Source organism: Mytilus galloprovincialis, chromosome 9 (assembly GCF_965363235.1).
Source record: "Mytilus galloprovincialis chromosome 9, xbMytGall1.hap1.1, whole genome shotgun sequence".
Classification (NCBI taxonomy): domain Eukaryota; kingdom Metazoa; phylum Mollusca; class Bivalvia; order Mytilida; family Mytilidae; genus Mytilus; species Mytilus galloprovincialis.
The window spans coordinates 31,636,541-31,654,974 of record NC_134846.1 but is presented as its reverse complement, the minus strand read 5'-3'; the positions used below and the strand labels follow the sequence as shown (position 1 = coordinate 31,654,974).

The 18,434-nt window shown below is 32.5% G+C and overlaps 1 protein-coding gene across 2 annotated transcripts; it reads left to right on the top strand.

The window, feature by feature from the left end:
- Positions 1-5,087: 5,087 nt before the first annotated feature.
- Positions 5,088-16,989, top strand: LOC143044808 (citrate synthase-lysine N-methyltransferase CSKMT, mitochondrial-like). Of its 2 annotated transcripts, none has more exons than XR_012968786.1 (2): positions 5,088-5,432; positions 16,349-16,488. XR_012968786.1 is itself a non-coding variant. In XM_076216978.1 (2 exons), the coding sequence occupies exons 1-2, from the start codon at positions 14,547-14,549 to the stop codon at positions 16,972-16,974; spliced, it is 711 nt and encodes a 236-aa protein (XP_076073093.1). In that variant the 5' UTR covers positions 14,521-14,546; the 3' UTR covers positions 16,975-16,989. The 2 variants fall into 2 exon arrangements, 1 of the variants encoding a protein (XP_076073093.1); XM_076216978.1 differs by lacking the exon at positions 5,088-5,432 and adding an exon at positions 14,521-14,631 and having other exon boundaries at positions 16,349-16,989.
- The last annotated feature ends 1,445 nt before the right edge of the window (positions 16,990-18,434 follow it).

Genomic DNA, 18,434 nt, shown 5'->3' with positions numbered 1-18,434 from the left:
TATGTCGGATATACATACATGTATAATGAATGAGTATCGTAATATCATCCACGACTCACTCCGTACTTATTGTTTGAAATGGATAAAACGGGAAAAAGCTAGCTAGCAAAACATCTTTGGATTCTTTTTTTAAATCAGTGATGAACATAGTTGATATACGTATTCAACATTTTAAAGAACATTTTACTCTTAACAATAACCACAATAAACATATTTCTCGTATCAAACATAAACTAAAAGAACTAACCAAGGAATTTGTTTTGTCCCGGCCGATAAAGCTGCTAATAACATTATTATTGTTTGACGTAAATTTTACATTTAGGTTCTACAAAAAGAAATCACCAATTCACCAACATTCCAACTGACTCCATTTTCAGAAAACGACATCTGTATCAAACATAAACTTTTAGCTACCGCTTTACAAGCAGAACCAAAAACAATGAAAGTCACAACTATGTATTGTCTTCCGAAGCTACACAAAACACCTTACAAATATTACAAATATAGATTTATTTCGTCTTCAAGCCATTGTTCCACTACTAAATTATCTATTCTTCTTACAAGTACACTTGGTACAATCAAAAACCTGATAATAAATTGTTCAAATAAGGCAAGTTCGAAAGCAGTGGAATTAATTACTTTTGGAGTGTCAAGAACTCGTTGGAAGTACTTGATAAATTGCATGCTTATATTGGTGATTTTGAATCTGTTAAAAGTTTTGATTTTTCTACCCTATATACCACATTGCCTCACATTCTCATTAAGAAAACATTCACACACTTAATTAAATTGGAAATTAAAAAGTTAGAATGTGAATATATATGTTCAAACTCTTTTAGGTCATTTTTTAGTAGCAATAAACAAAAAAAACTATGTCAATTGGACATGCTTTGATACTATAACTACCCTTGAATTTTTACTAGATAACATTTTTGTTCGCTTTGGAGATTCAGTATATCGTCAGGTTATCGGAATTCCTATAGGAACTAACTGTGCACCATTTATTGAGGACCTTTTTTGTATTGCTATGAGTTACAATTTATGATAAAAATCAGCAAAGACCCATCAAAACAACATCTGATACACAAATTTAATAATATGGTGGCCGGATGCGGCCATTTCGCCTTTTCGCGTTTTCGCGTTTTCTCCTTTCAATTTCACGCGAAATTGAGAAATCGAGAAATCGGGAAATCGGGAAATCGAGAAATCGAGAAAGCGAAATCGAGAAATCGAGAAATCGAGAAATCGGGAAATCGGGAAATCGGGAAATCGGGAAATCGAGAAATCGAGAAAGCGAAATCGAGAAATCTATTTCATTTCCCGTTTTCGCGTTTTCGCTTTCGCGTTTTCGCGTTTTCGCTTTCTTGATTTCTCGATTTCGCTTTCTCCATTTCTCGATTTCCCGATTTCCCGATTTCTCGATTTCGCTTTCTCGATTTTTCGATTTCCCGATTTCCCAATTGCTCGATTCTCGATTTCCCGTGAAAGTGAAAGGAGAAAACGTGAAAACGCGAAAAGGCGAAATGGCCGCATCCGGCCACCATAACTTTAAGATATTTGGATGATATTTTGGCTCTCAATAATGACGACTTCAGTATGTATACTAAAGAAATTTATCCTGTTGAACTTACTTTAAATAAAGCTAATACTAACAATGACCACTGCCCTTTCCTCGATCTTGATATCTATAAAAATTATCATTAACGGAAAGCTTAATACTAAAATTTATGATAATAGAGATGATTTCTGATTTCCTATCGTTAATTATCCATTTTTAGATGGTGACGTTCCCTTGCCATCATCTTACGGTGTTTATATATATATCTCAACTTGTACGATTCGCTCGTGTATGTAACAATGTTTTAGATTTTAACGAGAGAAAATTATGTATTACTGAAAAATTGTTACACCAGGGTTTTCGATATCACAAACTAGTCAAAACATTTTCTCAATTTTATCATCGGTATAAGGACATCATTCGTAAATATAGCTCAACATGCAGACTTCTTCAGTATACTTTCAGGTATTTCACATCCAATATTTTATGGAAATATTCTTTACAAAGCACAAAAATGTCAGTATTCACCTCAGAAGCTAACAACACCTTGAAATAGACTTATTAAGAAGGGATATAGTTACGATACTGTTGTCAGGTCATTAAAGATTGCATATTTTGGGTTAATATTGATTCACTTTTAGGGTCTTTGCATCGGAACTAAACACATTTATTTAAATTTAAAACCAGTTGTTGGCATGACACGGGTTATGTTCTTCTCATATATCTTATGATGGTATGATACTAAAACCCTAATTGGAAGGATTGTGCCTGATATTCATATGATGAAGACATAATCTTTCAATCAGTTTAATTGAAGTCTGAAGCTGGCATGTCAGTTAACTGCTAGTAGTCTGTTGTTATTTATGTATTATTGTCATTTTGTTTATTTCCATTGGTTACATCTTCTGACATCAGACTCGGAATTCTCTTGAACTGAATATTAATGTGCGTATTGTTATACGTTTACTTTTCTGCATTGGCTTAGCTAGAGGTAAACGGGGAGGGTTGAGATCTCATATACATGTTTAACCCCGCCGCATTTTTTCGCCTGTCCCAAGTCAGGAGCCTCTGGCCTTTGTTAGTCTTGTATTATTTTAATTCTAGTTTCTTGTGTACAATTTGGAGTTTAGTATGGCGTTCATTATCACTGAACTAGTATATATATATATCTGTTTAGGGGCCAGCTGAAGGACGCTTCCGGGTGCGGGACCTTCTGCTGTTGTCTATGGTCGGTTTGTTGTCTCTTTGACACATTCCCCATTTCCATTCTCAATTTTATAATAACATAAATAAGGAGATGAATGTTTGATCTTGTTTTCCTCCTATAGGTTTTCCCTAGGTTTTAGTTTGTAACCCGTTCTTGTTTTCTCTCAATGACTTTTGAACAGCAGTATTCTACTGTCATGTTTGCCAATGTGATAGCTACCGTCTACGGTAAAACTAGATCACCGTAAGGTCAGAAACGTTGATCAAAGGAGAATGGACATAACTGAAATAAAGCAGGTCGTTGTTTTTTCTCTTTTGCATTTCCCACGTTTTGTCATGCTTGGGCCATTTATAACTGACTGTACAGTAGGGGTTTTCGCGGCCCATTGTTGAAGGCCATACGATAATTGCTTACATTGACTTTATCTGCTGGATAGTACATGTGATATGTTGTCCCACCCGGAGTACATACAATCATACAAAGTATCCTTATTATTTGTTATGTTGTCCCACCCGGAGTACATACAATCATACAAAGTATCCTTATTATTTGTTTATCTCGGGGGTCCACTTCCTATATATACAAGGTGATAGGACGTGTCGCAGGAATAGGTCACCGTTTTAAGCTTGAACATATGTGAATAGGTCGGGAAAACTATCAGAAATATATGGGTCATTTTCAAAATATGTCGAATTTTGAAATTGAAAAAATTATTAAAAATTATTAAAAATTTTCTAGGTTGTACTGAAAAATGCCTCAATTATTAAAAAAACAGTCTTTATTTCAAACAACCTATCTACATAAGGGAGCTACCATTTGATTTTTATGGGGGGGGGGGGGGCTAGGAGGAAATTTGAAAAAAAAAATAGGCAGGACAGGAGTTTTGAGTAAAAAAAAAGGCAGGATGAGCAACTTGGTAAAAAAAAAAAAGGCAGGATGACAATTTGTGTAAAAAAAGTCAGGATAAACTAGTAAAAAAAAGGCAGGACCGAATAGAGTAAAAAATAAAAAGGCAGGACAGAGATTACAACTAAAAAAAAAGCAGGACAAAATATTTCATCCTAGCCCCCCCCCCCCATAAAAATCAAATGGTAGCTCCCTAAGCAAATCAAAACAAACAGTACTTTAAGAACAACATACAAAAAGATGCAATTTTAATGATGTCATACAAGAATATCTTGAAACATTTTTTGATCGGTGGTACAATATTTTGTCTATCCTGTTACCATTTTCAAAAGAAATTTTGGGTTATTAAGAAAAGGTTTAGATAAAATTTTAATCCTGTTTTACGTAGCCATTTAGATGGTTTTCAAGATAATAAACTTCTATATACGTTCATTCTGTAAAATAATAGATTATTTGCCAATTTTCTAGGTTGTACTGAAAAATGCCTCAACTAAATCCCTCACAAGTTAGTTTACTTTTCTCTTTATTTCATTGGTAACAGGAACGTACGCTTCTGATATATCACTATATAAAAGTCTATCCTGTTACCGATATCAGTATTGCACCTGCAAATGCTTAATTGGGAAGATTAAGACGTTATACCCTTAAAATGAATTCAAACAACGAAATATTTCATTCATTTTGCACCTTCATGTTAAGATAAAAAAATTAACGTAGTTTTTTTCTACAATTTTCTATCCTGTTACTGTAACCATAGCAATTATAGTAACAGGATAGACATAACAGCTAGGACAGACAAATTTCTTCGTTTTTGAAAATCGTAAAAAAATCATTTGAAATATGTTTTTCTGACACTGTACACACACCAATACCCCAAAAATCGGACTTAAATGGAGTTTAATCTCATCAAAATAAATATAAGGTGTGTTTATTATTAATGTTCTGAATCACAAATCTGACAAGCTTTCATTTTAACCATTACAACTGAAATTTCCATTAGAAATAAAAAAAAATTGCATGGCTGTACTGAAAATTCGACATTTTTTGAAAATGACCCATATGATAAGGTTAATAAAGTTCCCATTACTTCGTCTGTCATCTTTCTTGGTGTTCCCGGCTGTGTATTATCAACCAATTTACTATCTTTTGGTATTCCACTGTTACACACAACACGCAACCCAAACAAGACGAGAAAAGGTAACATTTATACCTACGCAATATATAAAGGTATACATTTTTGAAATCTAAATTAGATGAAAAGGGTGGGGTAACAGAAACCCAGCGGCACCCTCTATCAATCAAGTATTGAAGTGCCACCGCCCCATACCCCCTTCCCGATATTGTTTATACTGTACCTATTACAAGTCCGGTCGAGGAAAAACACGCCGTTTTAAATACGTCATTGCATGACGTAATAGTACGTAACTTTCGAAAGAAAAAAATGAAACGTGGATTTGTGTTAGTGCTTTCTCTGTCGATAACTGGATTGCTTTTGACAGGCATGTCCTTACTAGTTGTTTCATTATGTGTATGGTACAAAGACAACCATGATGGAGATAACATTGCTGTTTCTGCTATATTTATATCCCTTGGAATTTTCCAAGCATTTTTTCTGTGGTTCTTTATTCGACACAAAAAAGGGTGCTTCAAAAAAACAACTACGAGTACGACGAAAAGAAATATCTTGGAAGTAGTGACAATAGAAAGTGTCGTACACCAAGATGAGAATTGTACAACTTTAGACAAAAAACCGGAAGATTTGTAAGTTTAAATATGTATCAGTAGGACAACCGGATGTGCCTTTTTGGCCAAAATGTGATTCGGCGGCGCTCAGTAGTCCTACGCCGAAAATTGGACTTTTTTTGCGTCGGCCGACGTCAGCTGAAAAATGGCGCGCTTTTGTAAAAAAAATTCATTCGTTTACAGCAAAGTACCGGCGGTAAATGTTGTTGATTGTAAGCACATTTATAAGAGAAAAATATATGAGTTTACTTATTATTTTCATGTTTGAACAAAAAAATAAAAGAAAATCTTATTTTTTCACATCTGAACATAGAATTTCGGATTTCGATTTTCTGCACTGTTGAATTAAATAGCGATATTAAAAAGGGGTACAAAAAAAAGCATATCCTTCAATTACCCTAAAATTTTTACAGTGTAATTTCGCTAGGTTTTCACATCAAAATCCGTAAAGAAAAGGGGTGTCCAAAGTAGGGCAAAAAATTGTACCCATTTTAAAGTAGGGGTCTCATTTTTTTGAAGGTTTTTCCTTGCATGGCCGGTAGAATTAGAAATTGGAAAAGGTTCTGTTATTAAAGTAAATATTCATTCAACTAACAAGAATAGCTGAGTCCTTATATATATAACCCCTATAAAAATATCAATATGTGTCAATCAATTGTAAAATTATAGATTTTTTTTCGAAATTGAAGAAGGCGCCATTTTCGCCTATTTCTCTATTACGTTAATTGGTCTGCTATAATTATTAGATGATTCTAAAAAATCTCCGCCTCGATTTTTTTTTTACGTTCATTTTATAATCTTTGGTACATAATGTAGATGTTATGAAAAAATTAGGCACTTCTATCGAGTAGAAATGGAGAACGGTCATCTTTATTTTGTATGTCCCCACTATGGGGGCGTGGTCCTCCTTTCACGTGTTTCTGAAGTACACGATAGCTATTCATCTCTCGAAATTAATTATCAACTATAAAATATCATTGAAACAAAATGAATATATTTTAAGACATCAATAAATTTTAAGTGCTACTGATTTTTTAAACAGAATATGCCGGAATCGACCCCATCCGATGTTGTGTCAATACATAGATCAACGTTGTCAATTTCCGGCGCCGAAAGTGTCAACGTAAAATGTCATTAAAAGTTGGAATCTTTTCTTCTTTGTTTAAATTTTGTTTATCTTAATGTCAAGAAAGTCATGCATTATGTTGAATCCATATCAACGTTATACCAAAACAGGCCTTACTTGGTAAACTAACAGTTAAGGCCTACATCATCATCATGAGATTGACTTGTTGACATCTAGTCTAAATAATTATGACGTCTGGCAAGGCTATTTTAATTTTTTTTTTCTGGGACGCCTTCCTACGATTATGCATAGGGGGAGCGACCATTTGCTTTTCTAGGTATGACTAGGTGGTGGGAATTTAATAGATTATTTAAGTATGTGATATGTGATATGTGATAAATATCCAAAAGTGAGCTTATTTGATCAAATTCAGCCTTGTGATTCAATTCTTGAAAAAATATCAAAGCAAAATTGAGTTTTACAACATATGGGTGAAAGGTAAAAGTCTTAATTTACCATGATTGAAAAAAGTCAAATGATTCTGGAATGGTAAAACTTGAATAAGCCCAAAAGTTAAAGTGAGCTTTCTTTAAATTAAACGCATGCAAAATAAAAGGGAAACACTTGAGTCCAGAGGGAAGATAATTTATATTTGTTTTTCAGAAGTATACAATACAAGAGTGCACACGCTGAAATGTCTCACCTTCTTTACTAATCATTGATATTATGTTGATAGTCCTAAATATAAAGCTTCATTACAACTGTCACACAAACTTAACATTAACCAAGTAAACTAAACATTGACCAATGAACCATGAAAATGAGGTCAAGGTCAGATGAACTGTTCCAGGCAGTCATGTACAGCAAACAAATCTTCCATACAACAAATATAGTTGACCTATTGCTCATAGTTTAAGAAAACACAAAACAAAAACTTAACATTGAGCAGTGAACTGTGAAAATGAGGTCAAGGTCAAATAAAACCTGTGTGGCTGACATATATATAGATCATAAAATATTTCCATATACCAAATATAGTTGACCAATTGCATATAGTATTAGAAAAAAAGACCAAAACTCAAAAACATAACTTTGACCACTGAACCATGAAAATGAGGTCAAGGTTAGATGACACCTGCCAGCTAGACATGTACACCTTACAATCATTCCATACACCAAATACAGTAGACTTATTGCATACAGTATAAGAAAAACAGACCAAAACACAAAAACTTAACTATAACCACTGAACCATGAAAATGAGGTCAAGGTCAGATGACACCTGCCAGTTGGACATGTACACCTTACAGTCCTTCCATACACCAAATATCCTAGACCTATTGCTTATAGTATCTGAGATATGGACTTGACCACCAAAACTTCACCTTGTTCACTGATCCGTGAAATGAGGTCGAGGTCAAGTGAAAACTGTCTGACGGGCATGAGGACCTTGCAAGGTATGACTTACCAAATATAGTTATCCTATTACTTATAATGGGAGAGAATTTAACATTACAAAAAATCTTAACCTTTTTTTCAAGAAGTCACTGAACCATGAAAATGAGGTCAAGGACATTGGACATGTGACTGACGGAAACTTCGTAACATGAGGCATCCATATACCAAGGATGAAGCATCCAGGTCTTCAACTTTCTAAAATATAAAGCTTTTAAGTAGTTATCTAACGCCGTCGCTGTAGCGGCTGGATCATTATCCCTTTGTCGAGCTTTCTGCAACCAAAGTCGCAGACTCGACAAAAATGAGGAATCTTATAGTTATTAACTATACAACAGTGATATTGCTTTGAAACTTTTTTTTCATGAAAACAACTGAGTCAATAATCTGATTTTTTTTTACTAAATATGGTGACATTTCACTTATGCACATTTTAATGTTGATGAGTCTCGCATATTTCAAAATCCTCTTTTTACTACACATTGAGCCCATAGTCAGCTTAAGTTTCATTTATTCCATTCTGCATAAATTAAAAAAAAAAATGTCTGCTAATAAACACTTGAACCACCTTGGTTACCATTCTGTACATGAATATATCTCTCATAACAAATTTCATATAAATTGCTGATTCCAGGTATCAACATTTTAATCCTCCAGTAAAATTATTCTTCTGACAGGATGTGTTGTGTACTGAAAATAAAAAAAATATTTTGTTATTAATAAATAAAGTTTGTTGATTCAATTGAAAAGTAATGATGAATGATAATTTAATATATTATATTTCATTGTTATGGGCATCTTTGACCCAAATATGGTCTGCTTAAGTCATTCTCTTATCTGAAAAAAAAAAAAAATGGTAAAGTTTATTAAAAAAACACTTTTGACACTCTCATGGATATGATGCACATTTTGTAAGAGTTAATTCCCTTATATTGTTTTTTATCTTTATAAATTAATTTTAAATTACTGTACCCTTCATTCTTGAAATTAGGTTTTAAATCCAAATGAAACTATCTTGAAATTATACAGAATAGATAATACATGTAGTATAAAATCTTTAAACTATCAAAAGTATACCATTTTCCTTAAAGTCTGTGTATAGTTCTTGAACCTATAAACTATAAATTTTAACTTCCATTCCAAAATTATTCCATTGGCAATTTTCTTATCTGACTGTTAAATGTAAAATATTTTCAGTCTATTTCCTTATCAAAATAGTGTTAATTCATAATAATTTAATTTTGGATGTAACGCGTCTTCTGATTGGCTGACGTTATTTTGTTATGAGCCCATAGACATAATTTAGTCATGTGACCGTGACGTCATCAACGTTTTTTCATGGTTTTCTACGGTTTAAAATGGAATTTAGAATTAAATTATAAGAAATGACTGTAATATTTTTTCTGTCTATGAAGAAATAACATAAAAAATGTGGTGCACACTGTTAAATAACCCGCTACGCGGGTTATTCAGTGTGCACCACATTTTATGTTATTCCTTAAATGTCTATCATGTTTTGTTTCATATTTGTGGGATTGAAATCATAGCGCATTGTAAATAACCCACTGGTGTTACCCTGAACAGACATATTTGGATTACTTACCCTAAATATATTCTAATCATATTGTTTTCTATTTTAAACAAAATAATTTGCTTTCAGCATTACTCGTCTTTGACATTCCATTTGATTACTGTTTTCTTGCTGTATGTATATCATATATGTGCATGTTCTGCAAGTGTTTTTGTTGATATATAAAAGTCCTCTGTTTTGAATTTTTTATTCATAGTGAACATCCTTCTCCATCCTGTAAATATACAGCAAATGTACATACAACTACTAAATCAATTATACTAAATTATTCAAAGCAAAATTAATTTTGCATTGTTATTATCAACACATGAATAAAAATTTGCCAAATAAATTAATACCAAGAAAAAACATATTTTCTTGCTCCAATGAAGACCCATTGGTGGCCGTCGGCTGTTGTCTGCTCTTTGGTTGGGTTGCTGTTTCTTTGACACATTACCCATTTCCATTCTCAATTTTATATATTTATAATGTATTATAAATGATTATGCCTCTAGCATTTCTGCTCTATACATAAAAGTTACAGGCAAAGAAAACATATTATAATAGTGTACATAAATATATGCAAGCTGAAATTTTATACATTTTGGGGGCACTCACAACCTAGTTTTAATTTAAATCCATGAACCACCACTGTCATAACACCATTAGTTTGATAATATTATGATATTAATGTAGTTTGAGTTCATTTTTTGAAAGTAATTAATATTGTCAATGGATTATCATTTCTAATTAGTTTGTATATATATATGACTATAGCCTATAGGAATAATATAACATAATGGATATAAAGAATCTGTACAGGCATATTAAATTTGGGGTCTCACTAATTAGGGACAAGAAGCGACAAGAAGACTATTTAGCGACAAGAACACATTTTTTTTTTATCAAATATAAAAAAATATACATTCATTTTTTTTTTAATATACGGGCAGAAATAAATTGATATTTTTTTTTTATTTCAGCAGAGACATATATATGTATATATACATGTCTCTGATTTCAGTTCTTTGTATTTCACAATTTGTGTCTGTATTTTCTGCAAGTTTATTATAAATTGTACAAAGAGAATTTTAAAAAACAAATTATAATATAATAGCAATTATTGTTTATCAGATAATTGAATTTAATGAGGCTACTGGCGTATGTTGTTTTTGGATTTGTACACGTGTTTGTATTGTAAATCAAAAGTGTCCGTTTACACTGTCTTACATTTTGGGAACGCCTCTTATTAAGAATGATTACTATCACGTGCATTTTGTTCTTAAGAGTGTAAAGCACGTTATAACTTTCTCACATAGCATCTGTTTAGCTTTATACTAACATTTTGTTATAACAAAAAAATCCCACCCACGCCTCCCAATAAATCTATTTTTAAATAATTTAATTACTACTTATCTATTATATCTTTTTGTAGTGAATGCATTTATTTGAACGATATTGCTGTGCCAGTTTGTTGTATTTTTCAGCTTCACGCTGTGTGACAGATGTTGATGTCTCGATGGACTTTGTTTACTGAGAAGATATGGAGAAAAGTGTAGATTAATTGATAAAAAGACATTTTTATTCCTTTGAATGCTGATAAGACATTAGCAGTGTATGATTGACTTTTTATTTGTCTGCGTTGATTAGACACTATCAGTTTATAATTTATCTGCGGCCTATCAAATATCCACACATACATATTTTGTACATATACTTGTTGTATTATTAGTAATAAATATTCTATATTCTTTCTACAATTTGTATTGTCTGTTTTTAAGCGCCAGTAGTCCGTTTATTAAATATATTATTGTACTAAAACAAGTAAAAGTATTATCATAATAAACAGGGTAAACGTAATACTGTTAAACATAATAAATGATAAAATATCATGTAAATAAATTTATCATTTTTTTTTGTATTAATATTAAATTTTTTGTTGCTAAAACTGTTTTCTTTTGCATATTCTTTTAATACTTATTTGGAATAAGTAATTTTAAGGAATAAAATGTTTTCTTGTCGCTTCTTGTCGCTAAAATAATTCTTCTTGTCACTTCTTGACGCTTCTTGTCGCTAAAATTCTTCTTGTCGCTAATTATAATTAGTGAGACCGTAAATTTGTAATAGTTCCTGGTCGTGGGGATACATTTTAATGCATGTGTAAGCTCTGAAATGGGATGGAGATTCAGTGGTTATTTCAATGTGTAAATTTCTTTTAAAATATGAGATATGAATTTAGAGGATGCATGGCTATCTATTTTTTTTTTTATATGGGAAAGAGGAGTCTGTGCCTGTAATCGCTTTCCCTTTGTATTTTATGTTTATGAAAGATTTAATTTATATTGACTTATTACTTTAGCGTAGTAGAAATTAGACTTAATTTTTGTTTATGAATCTAACTTTAAATTTAAAGATTATATTTTGGTTATACAAAATCTTGGATGTCGCAGATCCTTTAGGGGCGGTTCAGGGAGACAATAAACGGACTTGGAACTGTCCCCCTCTGGCACATATCTCTACCCTACCGGCTCTTTAGTGGAGGGTATCAAATAATTTCCTAGGGTTCACTCTTGTCATCAAGAGGAATCCCCTCCACTTCTGGTATCAGAAGGGAGGTGTCATCTCCGCAGTACACGTAATTCAGGTTGTTTGCATTTAAAAAATCGGAGAGACTGTTGTTTTCAGAGGTCTGTGTAAACAGAGGGGGGTTCTCCGTCCAGTCCACTCTTGCACGTAGGAGGGATGTTTTGACACTTATGTTATCATAGGGTCACCGATATGCTCTTTTCAATCCTTTGGCTATCGGTTTGTTTGTCTCCCTGGAACTGGTTAAACATTTTATCTGCGGCCTATCAAATATCCACACATACATATTTTGTACATATACTTGTTGTATTATTAGTAATAAATATTCTATATTCTTTCTACAATTTGTATTGTCTGTTTTTAAGCGCCAGTAGTCCGTTTATTAAATATATTATTGTACTAAAACAAGTAAAAGTATTATCATAATAAACAGGGTAAACGTAATACTGTTAAACATAATAAATGATAAAATATCATGTAAATAAATTTATCATTTTTTTTTGTATTAATATTAAATTTTTTGTTGCTAAAACTGTTTTCTTTTGCATATTCTTTTAATACTTATTTGGAATAAGTAATTTTAAGGAATAAAATGTTTTCTTGTCGCTTCTTGTCGCTAAAATAATTCTTCTTGTCACTTCTTGACGCTTCTTGTCGCTAAAATTCTTCTTGTCGCTAATTATAATTAGTGAGACCGTAAATTTGTAATAGTTCCTGGTCATGGGGATACATTTTAATGCATGTGTAAGCTCTGAAATGGATGGAGATTCAGTGGTTATTTCAATGTGTAAATTTCTTTTAAAATATGAGATATGAATTTAGAGGATGATTTTTTTTATATGGGAAAGAGGAGTCTGTGCCTGTAATCGCTTTCCCTTTGTATTTTATGTTTATGAAAGATTTAATTTTTATGAATATTACATTTTGGTGTACATATATGAAATCAGGGACACAAATATTTTTTTTCCAAATGAAATATTATACCAGGTATAAAATAGCCAACAGTACTGTAAAAGTGGGTCCACTATTGAGTTGAACCCACGACGTTCAGCAAAATTCGTGTAGCCTCAGTAGCCTATATTTTGCAATGTTTGGGGCCTTGAAATTACCCCCCTTTTGAAAGAACTTACAATCGGCATGAAACGTGATCATACGTGCTTTCGAATTTGATTCATTTTGGTCAGTATTTGCAGTTAAAGGTTTACAATGTTCTATTATCTGAGCAAAAAGTGAAAGCGTGAATATTTTCCATGGAGATCGTGAAGAACGAAGAACACCTTGGCCAGTTTAAAAACGGATGTTGACAACTTGTGTGGGTATAATATTTCCGGAGACAAGTGCGGATACCTTAGACCGAAAACCGAATGTAATTCATTCAATACTAGTATATATGAAAAGGAAATGATGATATATTGGATTTTAATTTTCATGTTTGATATAATTTTACATTTTATTTTTGCCGTTTAAATCATTTCTTTGGGTCCGACTTATTTGATAATAATTAACTGAAATGTCTGGAATAAACCTTTACCTTTTGTGTTGCTAAGCATAAAGTTTAAGCATCCAAGAATGTCATAAATGCAACTTTTCAGCGTGGAATGCCAAATCCAACGTCAAATAATGGCCGCCATTACGTGTTGACAACGTCGTCCAGTGAACCGTATCACTGAGCACCGAAATCCTTACTCAGGCGCTTCCGGTTGTCCTACTGTATGAGATAAGGGAACAGCCATTTAACTTCAAAAAGGGGGGTTATTTTTGTTCTGATGCAGAATTTTTTTTTGCAAAGCGCGAACACATTTATTTAGTTTTTTTGACACTATCAATCTTACTATCAGGTATAGGGGAAATCTGCATTCAGAATAATATTTTGTACATCTGCTTGACCAGAATATTTTTTAGAAGTCCTTAGAAAGGAATACATACCCTCATCTTTCCCTTTTTGAAGTTAAATGGTTGTTCCCTTAGATGGTTTACATGAGGGTCCGGATAGAGAAAACCTAGATCAAAAATACCCTCACTTTGTGAAGACTGTAAAAGTAAGGGTTTTATAGCTAAACTGATGATCCTCTACTAATCTATGGATTAAAAAATGGCAAAGAAGAAAAAAAAGTAATGTAAATTTAGATTTAAAAAAAAACAACCCAAAAAACCGTTACGATCAGGTAAATATGAACTCATCAAAGATACCGGGATTGAAATTTAGTATTTGCGCCAGGCGCGTTTCGTCTTACAAAGACGCTCGAATCATAAAATGTTAAAAAGGCCAAATAAAGTACGAAGTTGAAAAGCACAGAGAACCAAACATTCATAAAAGTTTTGCCAAATACTGCAAAGGTATAATTTCTGAGGTATAGAAAAGCCTTAATATTTCTAAAAGATTGAAATTGAAATTCCCGCCACAATTTACTTATAAAGGTAGATAATTTTATGTATTTGAAGGTCAATATTTAGAATGTTGACAAAAGTATTATTTCGTATTTGTATGGTCAAAAGAACACAAAATAATTTGCATTTGGCTTCAGCGAGACACATAACAGGTATTTTTTTAAAATATTCAGTGAACTAAATGTGTCAGCGAGGACTTGGAGATAACCTAGCTAGCTACACAACCTTATTTTCTATCATAAATCTCACTCTTGAATACTAACATTATGAGCCTATACCCCATCCCCCAGCCGCAGACAAAGGGAAGGTTAGACATCTCCCGTTTTATAATGAGGGGGGGGGGGGGTGGCAAAGGGGGGTCCCAATAACAGCAAAACAGCAAATTGATTTGGCTCATAACTGATAACAAGGAATTAAAATGGACAAAAACAGATAACAGTAAATGAAATATTAAGGTTCATCATAACAAATGGACAAATATGGCCGTATTTTCACCTCAAAAACTACTCTGTGTACAGAATTACCTGAACTGTTTGGAAAGTTTTAATGCCTAGCATCCACTAGATATATAAAAGTTAAATGCATTTTGTGTTTAAGAAAGATAAAATCTTTCTTGGTTTTTGATGGGGATTTTTTTCCCTGTCTGCAGAAGGTGTAAAAATAAACAAACACCTGAATTACTTTGATACTGTCCACTCACTGACTCAGATAAACTCTTTAACTCACCTATAGTTGTGAAGATACCTCTTATCCATGTCAATTAAGGACAATCAAAACAATACAAACCGTTTTTTTTACCTGAGGGAGCATCTCATAGTTGTACCACAACTAAGTTAATTTTGACACCTTTTGCATGAAGGAAAAAAAAATGCCCATCAAAATCCAAAAGAGATTTTAATTTTCTGAAACACAAAATGCATTTAACTTTATTATATCTAGTGGATGCCAGGCATTAAAACTTTTCAAACTTCACAGGTAAGTCTGTACTCAGAGTAGTTTTTGGCATGTAAATACAGCCATATTTGTCCGTTTGTTATGATGAACCTTAAACATGTTAAAATAATTCGATCTTTGACAAATCAGTATTTCTTATTACGGATATAATCCTTTGTAATGCATTCCATCTTCTATGACTTTGTTTTTAGTATTAATTTATGTTACATCTAGAATGGGAATGGATTTACGCCAAAAAGAGACATTTTAAATATTGTTCTCTATTTTATTTCCTTTTTTTTAGTTGGATATGCTCCTTCAGTTCCTTCTTATGGTGTTTATATATTTCCCAATTCGTTCACTATGTCTGTCATGTCTGTAGTGACCTTTTTTTTGTAGATTTCAACGACCGTAATCTATTCAATCTAGGAATATAGCTGGTAAAATATTAAGTAGGGTATTTCGTAAGTTACTTTTAAAAAACGAGTACTCAAGGGGGATATGAATCTCGCTATGAATTCACAGGGATGTGGGTATACACCAAATTGCAGTGAGACAGCAGCGCCAGGAAGTTTGTAGCCTTAAGAAATCCAGAGGGCAATATATATAGTATTCAAAGTGGTGATGATGGGAAGTTTACTGAATAGAGAATAATGGACTAAAATATAAAGAAAAGAGAAAAATGGGGAAAAATATAGAATAGAGAATAATGAGATGTTGAAATATAAAGAATAGAGAAAAATGGCCCTTAACATAAAAATTGAAGTGTACAGAAATTAATTAAATGTTCCGAGATATCAAATTCCCTGATTCAGTATCAACCATGGCCTTTGTTAAAATCTTTTGTTTTTAAAATGGTAGAAGTCTTTTTATGATCTTGAAATGTCACAGTGGAAATTGTACAGCTTAATTTTGTTTTCTTAACATGTATTTCAGACGACAGCCTGAGTCGATGGGAATACTGGAATCAGAGGTATAAGGAACGTAACGAGGCATTTGATTGGTTGACAGATCCTTATTTGACAGTTCAGTCCGTTTTACCATATTTAGAAGAAACCAAAAGTAAAGACATTTTACATTTACTGGACTTGGGTACCGGAACATCGCGATTCCCATCTGAATTATCTAAACATTTAAAAGACAATTTTAATTTATTTTGTTTTGATTATGTGAAAGAATGCCTACAATTTCAGCGATCTTCCATATTTCGATCAGACTTTCGGGATGCTTCTAATCCTTTTGCAAGAATCATGTATGTTTGCGGTGATGCAGAAAGTCTTCCATTTAAAGCAGACACGATGAACATAATTTTCGATAAAGGCACGACAGACTCTTTACTCAAAGATAAAATAAAAGGAAAAGAAAGAACTCATTCAGTGCTGTCTGAAGCATTTAGAGTGTTATGTCCGAACGGAAAGCTGTTACAATTTACAGACGAAGACCCGGATGTAAGAATTCCTTTCCTGGAGGAATCGTGTAGGAACTGGAATATTTCAATTAGTTACAAAATTTTAAGCAGTGAAAGTATTGAATATTTCATGTATACTGTATTGAAAAAATAGATATAATTTTTATTATATTCGACGTTTACTTACCAATATTATATATTGTACTATAATCTTAATGAGATATAATGAATGTATAGAGTGAACGCTTGTCTCCTTCTATCCATACCAGCTTTATGTGTTAAAGAAGAAGATCTGCAAACTTCCATTTCTTGTAAAAGATGTATATGCTCTGTAGTTTCCTTTTAACATTTGACTTTTGTCCTTGGTCTCATTTAATGGTCAAATGGTTGTTGTTTGCTTGGCAATTTTTACCAGCGTAACGAGTACAACAATTTTTGGTAAATATAGAAGTATACGTTTCTCCCTGACAGGGTTCGCACGACACGGCTACGTGATCAACGTTAAGTTTTCTTGATTGGATTCGTTTATAAATGCTAGCCTACAATGTATATTTGCAAAATTTCATCTAAAATTAATTCATCCACGAGAGTTCAAATTAAGTGGATGTAAGTAACCGTTCGACCTTCCCCAACTCATACCATACAAGAATGGTCCACTTAAAAGGACCTATGTTATATAGTAATGTACCAGTATATTAAGACATTAACAGCAGAGCATCATTTTCCTCTCTTCAATTACCACTGTAACACGCTTACGAGCCGGGATTGGTTCATATAGTCCAGTCGATTTGTGAAACAATTGCTCAGATAGTGGTAAAAGCATAAAATTTGGCAGAGTGTTAGTTGAGGTCATAACTAACATTTATAGCTATGGACCCAATTCAGAAAAGGCCATTTTGAAATCATGTCCAAAAAATTAATAAAAATTATTAAAAAAAATATAAAAAATATATTACTTTACCAATTTTGATAAACTTTCGTATATCTTATGACAAAGGATATCAACTGAGGACTATTGAAGTATTAGGTGGCCATCTTGAATGGTGGCCATTTTGGAAACGTAAATTTCAAATATATCATTATTCGCTATCCTAAATTGTTTTTGGAATTAATACTAAGTTTTATATGCATTTACAACTAGTTTTTCTTATCATTTATTTATATGACTGTTGCTATTCATATAGGATATATTCACCAAGTGCTGAAAAAAGGCATGCATATGTTAACTAATAAATGTATTTAAAAAATATGCGTAAATTCTTTTAATTGCAGTTTAGCATGTAGGCCTTAGTAACTTTTTTACCACCAAAAAATTGGTATATACAATATAAGTTATGACCACTGTATGTTGAAAAGGAATAATACGTAGGTATTAAGTCAATGGAGCTGAAAAAATAATAAATAGACTGGAAAGAATTCCGTAACGTCAAGAGAGGACACATGAGGATTTACAATGTCAATCAAATACAAAAAGAGCAGACATAGACATTTGAGCTGGTAATCAGTCATTTTCTGTAAGCATACAACGGTTCCAAGTTGATGAAGGCAATGTAATGGGAGAATGACAAGGCAAAAGGTATTTATTCTGTCAAAGCAAATCTTAAGATCAAAATA